This window comes from Peromyscus maniculatus, chromosome 9, assembly GCF_049852395.1.
Source record: "Peromyscus maniculatus bairdii isolate BWxNUB_F1_BW_parent chromosome 9, HU_Pman_BW_mat_3.1, whole genome shotgun sequence".
Taxonomy (NCBI): domain Eukaryota; kingdom Metazoa; phylum Chordata; class Mammalia; order Rodentia; family Cricetidae; genus Peromyscus; species Peromyscus maniculatus.
The window spans coordinates 62,280,067-62,292,008 of record NC_134860.1 but is presented as its reverse complement, the minus strand read 5'-3'; the positions used below and the strand labels follow the sequence as shown (position 1 = coordinate 62,292,008).

At 43.9% G+C, this 11,942-nt stretch overlaps 1 protein-coding gene across 4 annotated transcripts; it reads right to left on the bottom strand.

Annotated features, from left to right (window-relative positions):
- Positions 1-5,492: 5,492 nt before the first annotated feature.
- Prss51 (serine protease 51) lies at positions 5,493-10,951 on the bottom strand. 4 transcript variants are annotated; one of them, XM_042285008.2, is made up of 5 exons: positions 10,832-10,951; positions 9,662-9,753; positions 8,671-8,930; positions 7,735-7,877; positions 5,493-7,542 (listed from the first exon to the last, which is right to left on the bottom strand). In XM_042285008.2, exons 1-5 carry the CDS (start codon positions 10,841-10,843, stop codon positions 7,246-7,248), a joined length of 804 nt encoding a protein of 267 aa, XP_042140942.1. In that variant the 5' UTR covers positions 10,844-10,951; the 3' UTR covers positions 5,493-7,245. The 4 variants fall into 4 exon arrangements, with proteins under 4 accessions (XP_042140942.1, XP_042140945.2, XP_006988859.1 ...); XM_042285011.2 differs by having other exon boundaries at positions 9,567-9,753; positions 10,832-10,950; XM_006988797.4 differs by lacking the exon at positions 10,832-10,951 and adding an exon at positions 10,417-10,779.
- Positions 10,952-11,942: the final 991 nt, after the last annotated feature.

The following is an 11,942-nucleotide window of genomic DNA, read 5'->3' as shown; positions in this document are numbered from 1 at the left end:
ATATAGTTAACAATTTCCTCCGTCTTACAACTTTAACTCAGTCATTTGAATTTTCTTGTTAACAGAACATAGGAAAAACTTCGATGTATTCACATCAAACTTAAACATTTCCTCAATTCCACCAAGCCAGGGTGCATTAATATCAATAGGTTTCTGCGAACATAATTCAATCTCATAGCTCCTCCTTTTCTTTATAATTTTTAAGCAAAATCTCAAGCCTAGTTAGAAAACCCAAACTTTTCTGTTTAAACAGTTCCATTTGTAACACAAAACCAGTTCCATAAGTTAATTCCATTTTTACATAAACAGTTCAACAATTCATAAATCTCCAATTAATAAAGCATATATGCATACACAAAATTGCATCTTGATTTTAAGTAGAAATACATTTCTTCATTTACACAGTTTCATTTTTAACCCAATTCCAGAAAACTGTTCCTAGGTCATTACTATAAGTAAGCTCAAAATTGTCCCATTGCAATGAAATCTCTATTGTTCATTTCATTTAAGTACCAAAATTCAAATGATAAATATTGGTACTAGCCTTCCAAATTTGAAGAAATCCATAACCAAAATGTTTTTGTAATTTTATCTCATTTTAAGTTCAAAAAGTTCAAACAAGAAATAAATTCTGTTATCAGGCTTTCACTTCCAAATATGAAGAGACGTTTTTCAACCAAAACTTTTTGCAGTTAATAATTTTTGTTCAAACAAGCGTCTCTGCAATTTTTGTTCTCACAGACAGAACTTTTTAGTTATAGTAATATTTTAAACCGCACCGTTTTTGCTGTTAGGTCAGGTTTTTCTGTGCTGCATTGATATTCCATGGATCTCAGCTGCGGATGCCTTGTGCTGGTTCTGGCGTCCGCCATTCTTAGCTTCTTAGCTGCTTCTGGAGATTTTTAAACCATTCAGACTGCCTACTTTGCAGTCTACTAGGACACTATTCTCCTGTGTCTCAGGTGTTTTCACCATATACATTAATAGACTCACACTTAACATTTACACTTTACAAACCCACATAACATGTGCTTAAGCATAAACTCACTCAACATTTACACATTTTTACAAACTCACATATTAACATCTACTTATTTATACTTTAAGGAAACTATAGAACTACTTTAGCAAATATATTTCTTATTAATTCTTATATACTTATATTCATTCCATCTTATTTCTTATTTAAACTTACATTTACAACTAGCATCTTACAAGCTTATTACTACATGTCTTAAGACTACCTTAGATACTTCTTACAAGCTTATATTTTTAAAGGAACTCTATAGATCTATTTTACAAACTTATATAGGCTACCATTAGCATATATCTAACTTAGCAAACACCTAAAGATTTCTTAACACACATCTAACAAGACAGAATTTTTACAAACTCAAATATCTTATTTTCGTCTTTCTACTTCCTACTCGTAATTATCACCACCATCTCTATCAGAAAGATTTTCTTAACTAGACAGGAAGTACATACATCATTTCTAAAGTTTAGAGTTTATAGTCAGCTTTGTTATAAAGCACTGGGATTTAGTGAGTGTTGTCATTATAGAGTTGTGATACTTGTTGCTAGGGGATTGTAACATTCTCAGGACAAAGCCACACTCTAAAGTTGCCAGTTCTCTCAGCCGTTCTGGACCGGCAGAGATGCACTGTCATCGGTAAACGGTTTTTAACTAGAGGCTGTCCCTTCACCCAAATTCATAGTAGTTCCCCTAAATGCTTCATTTCATACAAACGTTTCTATCACAGCAGTACTTTTGGTTTGTTCTACTGAAAAACTTTACGCTGAGGGTGAAGTTATCATATTTAGCTGCTGTAAAGCTCTTCGCCAAAAACTGCACAGCTATTAGGTGGTATTTTAAGGATTTTAAAGTGACTTGTTTGCTCTTATAGGTAGCTTTTTTGTCATCCAATTACCGTAAAAATTTTGCACAGCTATTAGGGTAAATAAGGCATTTTACCAATGGAGCCCCAAACCGCGAAGCACCTAGTTCCGTATCCTTTCAATTTTTCATTGGAACTGACACTTAAACTCTTAGATGATTTTCCTCCTTATTCTTTTTAAAGGCTGTATTTTAAGTTTACCATGAACATATTTTTGAGCTGACAAAAGTGTTTCAGGGCAATGTCGCCATCTTTAGCAGAAAAACTACCTTTCCCAGAATGCATTTCCCTTATATCATTCCATAATAATATCAGTTCCATATCAATCCCTTATATCAGTCCCTTATATCATTTCCCATATTTCTTATCGTGTTCGCGAGTCAACTGGTTCTCTTTTACCAGACTTGCTTACAAATTCTTGCCCGGGAGGTTTGAACAAAGTTTTTTTTGCTTTTGCAATGGGAGATTTGAACAAGCATTGTTACATTTTCAGCTATGGCACATTGAGAGGTTTCTCTTCTCCTCAGCTGGCTTTAACAGGCGTTTCAACTTCATCAGACACTGGCCCCCGAATCAGAACCACACCTGCCTCGTTAGCAGGCATTGATGCTGGCATTTCTGATAGCAACTTTCCTCGGGGCTTGTGTTTGCCTTAGCCAGTCAGTGAAAAGCAAGATCATTTACAACAGCGTTTCCATAGCTCTTTCAGAGATTTTCTCCCACTGATCTTATTTTCATTTTGCTTGTTCCTTCCCCCCCAGATGCCGAGCTTCAGGTATCTGTCTGCTGCTCTGTACCTCTGCTAGCTGCCTTTGGAGGTAGGGGCTTCTTTTTCTCCCCCTGAATCTGCCTCAAACTCTAGCAGCTTTGTCAGGTCATGCATTTTCTGGGGAGGAATCTGTCTGCTCTGTTTCTTCAGAGTCTTTCTCCCAGACAGTATCCAGTTTGGTCTCAGTTTATCCCCTCTACCCCAGAAACAGTTTCCAACACTACAGTGGCGGCTTTCTCTGCTACTGAAGGTAGGGGTTTTCTGTCCGTTTCTGTTTTCAGGGTCTGTGTGGTTTGCTTACAGACTGAAAATCTAACAAGGGAGGTTTTTGCCATTTCTAAACTCCCATTAGGATAGGTGCTTTGCCTCATCAGGCCTTCACCTGGCCCAGTCCCCCAGTGGGTTGCATTTGTTTGTCTGGGTGCTCAAGGACAGAGCTTATGCCACAGGCAATCACCCCTCAGGGCTACACTCCCTCATTCTCATCGGGAGTCAGTTGAAACAAAGCTTTTCTCAGAGAGGTGCTTTCTCTGACAGAAAAGAAAGCTTTACTCCTGGATAGTTCTGTTCTGCCCTGGCTGGGCTCTTTCCCCAGACAGTGTTCTGACTCAGCAGCACGACTGCTTCAGACACAGTTCAGCTTTACTCTTTTCCCAGAAAAGTCCTTTCTCTGATAGGAAAGCTTTTTCTCAGATTTCTTTTTGTAGTTGTGGACCTTTCAACCCGGGACTTGTAGGAAAGTGGACAACTGTGCCGTTCCCACCGGCTTTAGCTTTGTTTATATTCATTAGCAATCTTCCCCTGGGTCCTGCTCCTTCCTGCCTCAGCTCTGTGCTCCAGGAAGTTTACAACTGCAGGAACCCTAGTATCCCCGAAATGCACTCCAACTCAGAGACGCTGGCCAGTCGCCTCTTGGTTTTTGCTCAGAAGCGAGGATACAATGCTAACAGTTTCAGGGAATCTTTGCATTGGACGATTAGGAGCACCTTTTCATTCTGAAACGCTCACTCAAAACCTTTGCTGCCTCAGCTCAGCTGTAACTGTGAAGCTTGACTATTTTGCTTTTCTCAGGTAAAGTTTCCTGCCCTTTTTGGGCTCTGTGTAGCTCGTCACCCACACTCTCCCCAAGCGTTTCCCTCAGGGTACTCTGACCCACTGTCTTTTACTAGCTTGAAGAGACAGAGCTTAGAAGGGGTTTTTAGAAACTTGTCCTTGCCTCCTGCATTGCAGGGATGATTTTTAAAGCTTGAAAGAGAACTTAGAGGTTTTGCTCTCTTAAGAGGTTTGTTGTTTTTCCTTAGAGCTAATCACAGGTGGTCCCCATACTAATATCTTCAGGTGATTCTAATTTTTGTCCTGAGAGAGAGTTTTGAAAGGCTTTAGTTTTTAAGTTTGAGAGCTTTTGAGAAAGATTAAGGTTTTTTAGAGAGATTTTTCCCCCAAATTTTCCAAGAAAAGCTTTATAGTTTAAGAGAAAGATTTTTTCCCCCAGGAGAAAGACCAACTTTTCCCAAAACTTCCCAACTTTAAACTTTGACTTCTTACACCCCCATTTTTGCCTCAGGGAGAAATTACTTTCTCCTGCCGCTTGGATTTGGCATTTCAGCTGTCCCCAGGTCAAAAGCTTCCATAGGAAACTTTTTCTTCCCCATAAGCTCAAAGAAGAGCTTTTTTACTACCCGTAAAGCCCAAAGAAAGATTTTTTCCCCAGTTTGCTTTCAAAGCCCCCAAAGTTAGAAAATTGAAGAGTTTTTCTGTCTAGTTGCCTTACTTATTTTTTCCTACACAATCTTACACTTCTAAGTTTTTCCTAAACTATATTACTACCCTATACCTTATACTTATCACAGATAGAAATTGAGAAAGGGATAGAAGATAGAAAATTTTGACAGAAGAGAATTTCGCTGCAGCATCGGACATCCTTCCAGTCCGCTTTCCTTTTCTCTCGAGGATAAAACCCCTGCCTCACCAAAAAATATATATATAAATATATATATATTCCATAACACCGGCATGCCTTTCCACTGGCAGGGCTGACTCAGCACTTTCACCAAAAACTCTGTAATAAAACTATTATTTTCCTTTATCTTTAGTCCCTAATACTTTGTCTTTAGTCCCTGTTCATTTGTCTTTAGTCCATTTTTTTTTCTTTAGTCCCTTTTTTTCTTTAGTCCCTGTTCACGGCGCCATTCTGTGGGGCGTTTACCCACCACCCCCACAGCTTCCCAGAGTTTTCTTGAGTGCGAGCAGCAGGAAATATTAGATAGAAGGATTTATAGCGGAGAATCTTGTGGAGATAAACAGATAGAAAATAAAGGATAGCCTCGAGAGGGCCTGGAACCTATTCCAACAGGCCCGGACTGTCTCTGGTCCAGGGTTTTTATAGAGACGCCAAGGGGTGGAGCAAAAGACCTCCTCCCCCAGCACAGCCAAGTGCAGACCATCTCAGACACCTGCACTCAGGCCCGTGGTCCTGATCATCCTCTATTCGGACCTGCTGGGTAAAGCCACGAGGAACCCCAGAACGGGCTCCCACAGTTCCCCTGTGTTTCCTTTAACAAACTCAAGAAGAATGCCAGACAAGGAGTTGATCTGAGAACCAAGTGATGGAATCCCACTCCAGGGTGGTTAATCTGCAGCCACTCCCTTAAACACGGTGTGAAGGTTAGGCTTTACCTCCATCACGTGCTCCCAAATAGTGATTCCCATTTCACACGCCACTGTTAGATCCTGACACTTTAGTAAGGGCAGATCACTTACTGCTGTGGGTGGAGGCTCTCAGTTCTTGTCTTCTCAAAGGAAAGAATTCAGTCAGGAGACACACGTGGTTTAAGCAGAAATGTATTTGGCAAAACAAAAAGAAACTGGAGTGCACTGCCCTCAAGGTGGGTATCAGCACAGGGGGTCCTGCATTGTGAATGTGAAGGTTATATGAATATTTTGAGATGGGTGGCACATTCATGAGATAGGGTAACCGATCTTCCTTTTAGGGTACTTAGTGTTCCCTCATGATCCACTTGAAAAGTCCACAAGTGGGTTAACCACAATGAAATTGATATATTAAACCAAGGTCCTTTTAGGTCACATATCTTTCCTTAGTGTGAACATATAGCAACTGGGAAAGTGCCCTGGCACCATGGTTTCTTAAAAGAGCACACCCTACCTGCAGCTTCAGGGATGTTTAACCACAAAGAAGCATCTTGACCTTCAGACGACGTATCTACCAAGATCTAGCTACAGTTTGTCTTGGTCATGCATATCTAAGTCCTTGTTTACCTAGCACCAGTGAAGGGTGTATTGCTTTGTGACTTGTTGGTTCAAGGTGTGTATTTGTGTGTGTGCTTGGCCACAAGGTAGGATATATTTCTTACTGTAAGTTATAAGGTATCACTGCACTTTGTAATCCATGTTGTGGTCCAGGGCCTCTTCTACAGATGTTAGACTACCCATTCCCCACAATTCCTAGAAAATAGATGAATAATAGAAGATAGAATGAAGTTATATAACATTTATATATATATATATATATATATATATATATATATATATATATATATATATATATATGTATCCTTACTATTCATAGTATTCACAAAATATCCAAATTAATGAATGGGCAAATAAACTCCCATGTCCATATAATTGGTTGCCTCCCTTGTATCTGTGCCATATAGACTTGACCAAGAAAAGATCTAGAGATGTAACCACCATGAATTCATGGATACATGATATGACACTGGTCTTCAAACATGGATGTGTGGTTTTCTCGGCCTAAATTCTTACCCTTTGTTTTGTGACTGGCAATAAGATACTCTGTTGTCTCTAGTAGTGGGTGTGTTGGCTCTGATTAGTTCAGTCCACTCTCACATATGATGAGTGGTGACTTCGGTCATTGGGAAGTCTCAGTCTCCATGTGCTGGAGAAGTAGATAGACATCAATGCCTCTGGAACAATTTGTTATCCAGAAGTATTTTTTGGATAAACTAAAAAATGGAAGGAAAGGTGTAGTCTCCAAGTCCTGAGTCATAATCTCCCACTTTTAGCTTGCAACTCGACGAGAGAGCCCTTGCCCTACCTGCCGCACACAGAGATCTTTATGAATGTCTAGGACATGGAGGCATCTGCAGGCTAGGTTGGGAGCTCCCTGGGCGCAGTCCTAGGTTGGGTGCTGGACTGACATAGGAATACTGGTCTATGGCTGGATCTTATCATGTCCCAAGAGAGAAAGAAGCAATTCAGGACATTGGAGAAGAGACTCACAATGCAGATGGAGCCTCCTTCATAGGAAGGATGGGGTGACTTCCCATGGGAGGTTTTCAAAGATTTCCTGAGTCATGCCCTTCTGGCCCTCCCTTGTCAGAGGACTTGTTTTCCTCTGGAGTCCCCCACCCCCACCCCAGCACATACAGCACTTCTTTCAGCATGGAGCTTGACATTCCTACAGTAGAGTGTGAGGCGGGGAACTAAGTCTGTGGCTAACTCATCTGATGTAGAGACTGACCCGTAGTCAGCGTTCCTCAGATGCTTGTGCCAAGAGAGGAGAGAACAGACGGGGCAAACGGTAAGCAGGTTCAGAGCTTAGCAATCTGATTTATCCCCGGCAAACATGGCAGCAAGCAGTATTTGAGACCCCAGGCTTAGCAACATGGGGTATCGTGAAACGCAAGTCAAGGGGCTTCTCGAGGCTTTTGAGAGAGTGAGGGCTCTTCCCTCCCTCTGTGTCTCCTCCAGGATCCATGGGATAAACTGAGCCACAGACACAAACATACCGGGCCTCCCCCTGGAACCTGAGGTTATGCCCCAGCTGAAGACACCCACTTGAAAGAGCCTCCGAGTCTCCCAGTTAGCACAGACCATGGGTGCCCCGCTGTCTCCCTGGGAATGAGAAAAGCAAGAAGCACAACCTGTGAGCGGCCAGTGGAGCCATCCAGCAAGAGGACACAGAGGGATGGCTAGTGGTATGAGCAGGGGCCTCCCTCCTGGACTCCTTCAGGGAACCTAAGAATCGTGGGGTGTGGGGAGGCGGGTGTAGCGGGGGGGGGGGGGGGGGGGGGGGGGGCTGAGTACCTGGCAGTTGCCGTTGGTGCCTACTTCCTTCCAGGCACAAAGCATGCTCCTGGAGAGCTGAGCCACCCTCTTGGCACATGCTCTCCATTTAATCTGCACCACCCTCAGCTTCGTCATGTGCATGTTGAAGCCTCTGGCTGAGCCTAGCAAAGTAAGGAAGCTAGCCTGAGGATGAGCGTGCGTTGGCCACAGCAGTGGCCAGCCCACACACATCAGAGCGGAGGTCCTGGAAGGTTGCAGGGCCAACAAGTCAGATTCACAGGTCCCCTAGGATGGATGCTTTAGTGCAAGACCCCACTCTGCTATCTAGGTGTCCCAACAAGTAGTCCCTCTGCTAATGTATATGCCCGGAGGATGCAGGCTCTCTCCAGAAGCAAGCTAGTCCCTTTGGTGAGCCCAATGGAGACACTTGGAAGAGAAGGCACATCAGGATGTATCATCGTATGGGGTGGGGTGGGGGGCGGGAAATAACCACAGTGCTAAAGGAAATCCTGGCTTCCTCCCTGTTCATGGTCCGTGGATGACCAGCCTGGTGCTCTGTAGGAAAAGGAGTGGAGTTTCCGATGCTCACTGCCCCAGGGAAACCACTGGATTGATTATATCAGCAAATGGTGGACTCTATGTGAGGCTCACAGCTGTGTGAGCCACACGCTTTTTATAGAATCCATAAAAATGACCATTGCTTTCAAGTTTTGAGATTCTTCTATCTTCTGTGTATTTGCAGGGGATTTTACATCATTTCATCCATTTCATCTACATGATTGAGTTGAGGGAGGCATTGCTCTTATTCTGTAGATGGGAAGAGGTGATGATGAAGAAGGTGATGTGTGCTGCCACAAACTCAAACCCGAGTCTTTCCCCATCTAAACATCATTCTGCTCAGCAGAAGGCAGCCTACAAGTGAGCTTCATACCGGCAGGAAGGCAAGGCGCATACCGTGGCTGTGAGTTGACGTCCACTCTGCCATCCAGCACCGGTCCCAGGAGCTCTCCTTCTGAGGCAGGCAGATGGGTATTTTGACCTTATTAAATTGGACTGGCGTGGCGAGCAGGAGCAGGCAGAGGTCGCTGTCAAGGTGGGGCGGCTTGTAATCCTTGTGAGCAATGATCTTCTGCACTTGCTTTCTCTCCAAGTTGAAGTCGCTGAAAGTCTTGGTTCCCATGACTACAGTGATGTTCACCACTGCCATTTCTAATCTGAAGAATGGATACAAAAGCACCACAGCTGACAATGGTCGTGGTGCTTTCTGCAGACACATTTCCAAGCAGTAGAAATTACCCCTAAATAGTATAGAATAGTGGGTAAGCTGTGGGATCGGGGGAGGGGTATACATCTAGAGACCAAGGAGGTCAGAGTCAGGGACCAGACCCAGAAGGATCTCTGAACAGGTGAACCATTAGCTCAGGAGAAGCTCTCACCAACACAAGTGCAATATGCCCATTGAGAAGAGAGGATGTGGATGCCTCAGTGAGAGGAATCTTGGCTCTCTTATTGACTGCTACATCCCTATCTCTTGAAACTGTCCCCAGTAGGTGCTCAATGCATGCACAAGGAATGAATTTAATGTGTCTTAATATACAGGGGGTGGGCAGGAAAAGGAAACTTACACTGGTTTTTCTCCAACACTGGTGCTGAGCTACAAGAAGCAGCCAACTTGGGATATAGTTGATGAAGTCAAGAGAGATGCTTAGGTAGGAGCAGACTTTGGTCCAAAGCCACTGGGCACAGAGCCTATGGCTTCGAAAGCTTCATGTACCAACCAACCAAGTGGCTAGCCGAGACTGCATGTGTACTACATGGGACACAAATCAAGGCGATGCCCAGACACTTACAGGGTTCTTGGGAAGCAATGTGCTGCCGTCAGAACCCACCACTGATGGATGATGGAGCCTCCACACAGGTGTTTCCCAAGCATCTGGATACTCACTTGCCATGGGAATTCACCATGCTGGACTTCAAGCAGCTCACGGAACGGCAACCATGATGAGTTTGGAAAGGCAGGTCTGTGGCCACACAGAACTGGTTTTGAAAGAGAAAGCAGAGACATTGGTACACGAGGGGCCCAGAGAAATCCTCATGTCACATTCCCAGAGGCTTCCCAGCTAAGAGCAGGGTGGCATCTGAGGGAAATCAAAAGAGAGAGCCCACAGGACAGATCTTAGAAAATACCTCCAAACTGAAAAAGACCAGTGCAGGAAAATGCAAGCTAACAAAAATAGACCTGCCTCAGAAATCACAAATTCATATTCTATGTTTAAAGGGTGTTGGAAGGGCAATGGAAGAAAAGCAACAGAAGTTACCAGCTAATGCTGTTGCTTGATAGAACTGTAAAAAGCTGTGAGTGACTTGGAGAAAGATGAGTACATAGTATGCATACATATGTGGGGTGGGGAGGGAAGAATGGAGGGAGGGAGAGAGGAGGAAGAGAGGGAGGGAGGAGGAGCAGATCAAATACAGCAAAGCCACTTTGTGAACCATAATACACGCCAGCATCCTTTTGTGTGGGGTCCTGCTGTAATTCTGCAGAAAGAGAACCAAACATTTGTACATCTGGTCTACCCACAGAACTTTCTCTGTGGGGCATCTCCCAGGACCACAGAGCAAATGTTACATGAACCGACTCCTTACACCAACGTGACCTAATATTTTCTAAATTAAATGTATTTCTCTTCAACCCCACACCTTTCTTCAGCCTCTTTCAGGGTCTGGGCCTGGAAAGAGCCTCGGTTCATTTGCAGAGAGGGGGTTGAGTGGAAGAAATAAGGCCAGTTGTTGATCTTGCCCAAGTCTCCTGTGCTTCTCGGACTCTGGGCCCAGATCCTGGGGGATTCACTGTAGGTAGCATCTTCAACCAGTCCAGGACATCTGCTTTGATCCATCAGTCACACTCTCCTCATTCCCTGAGCCAGATTCCATCTGCTGTCACCTCTGGCAGCAAAGAGCTCTGGGTGTCTCTGGGTGAGAGTTTATGTTCTCTGGATCTGGGTTAGAGACCTCTAACTCTGCACCCCCTGGAGCTCCCCATCCACTCTAGGGGATCCAGGGATGAGGTGGCAGGCTTTTCCCTACCCTCATTCTGGGCTAGCCAGACACTAACCTTGGTGGTCATGGGCGTGTCCCTTAGATGCCATGAGCAATGCAATTAGAAGTGAGAGCATCGCGTTGTCTTTGCAGCCCAGTGTCGCCCACCTTGACGTCCTGCCCACACTGATACCACAGCAGCTGCAGCTGCCACAGGTGGGCATCACAAATGCATGGCAAAGCCTAGCCTGGTGACATCACAGTAAATGCTGGGATGGAGAGGAGGTGCAGGCACAGCCTGATGGAGCCATGTCTTTCTCCCTGTTCTTTCTGGTCACCGATCCCTTTGCATAGTGGGTAAGGAACACCCTGAAAGCTTCATGCAGAGTATCATCTGCCTGTGTGCTCTGACCTTGCCCTTGACTCTGAGCATGTTGAGGAGCCGTTTATGCTACTACCACCATTGGCAATAAAGAGCTTTGGGTCTCTGGGTGGGATTTTATATTCTCTGAAATTGGGTCTCAAAAGTTCCATGTGCCTTTATAGGAAATTGCAACTCTATCATGGGTTGGTTGGAGGAGAAGAATTAAAGTGGGTGTCATTCTTCACAGACCTCGAAAAAACAATACTTCATATGGAAAAACAGAAAACCCAGGATACCTAAAACAATCTTTCACAATAAAACAACTTCTGGAGGCATCACCCTCTCTGACTTCAAGCTCTACTACAGAACTCTAGTAATAAAAACAGCTTGGTATTGGCATAAAAAACTAACATGTGGACCAATGGAATTGAACTGAAGACCCTGATATTAATCAGCACACCTATGAACATCTGATTTTTGGCAAAGAAGCCAAAACTGTACAAAGGAAAAAAGAAAAGCATCTTTAACAAATGGTGCTGGCATAACTGGATGTCAACATGTAGAAGACTGCAAATAGATCCATATCTATCACCATGCACAAAACTCAAATAAAAGTGGATCAAAGACCTCAACATAAATCCAGCTACACTGAACCAGACAGGAGAGAAAGGAAGTAGTCTTGAATGCATTAGCTCAGGAGACCACTTCCTAAATATAACACCAGTAGCACAGACACTGAGAGCAACAATTAATAAATGGGCCCTCCTGAAACTGAGAAGCTTTTGTAGGGCAAAGGGCATGGTTAATAAGACAAAACAACAGC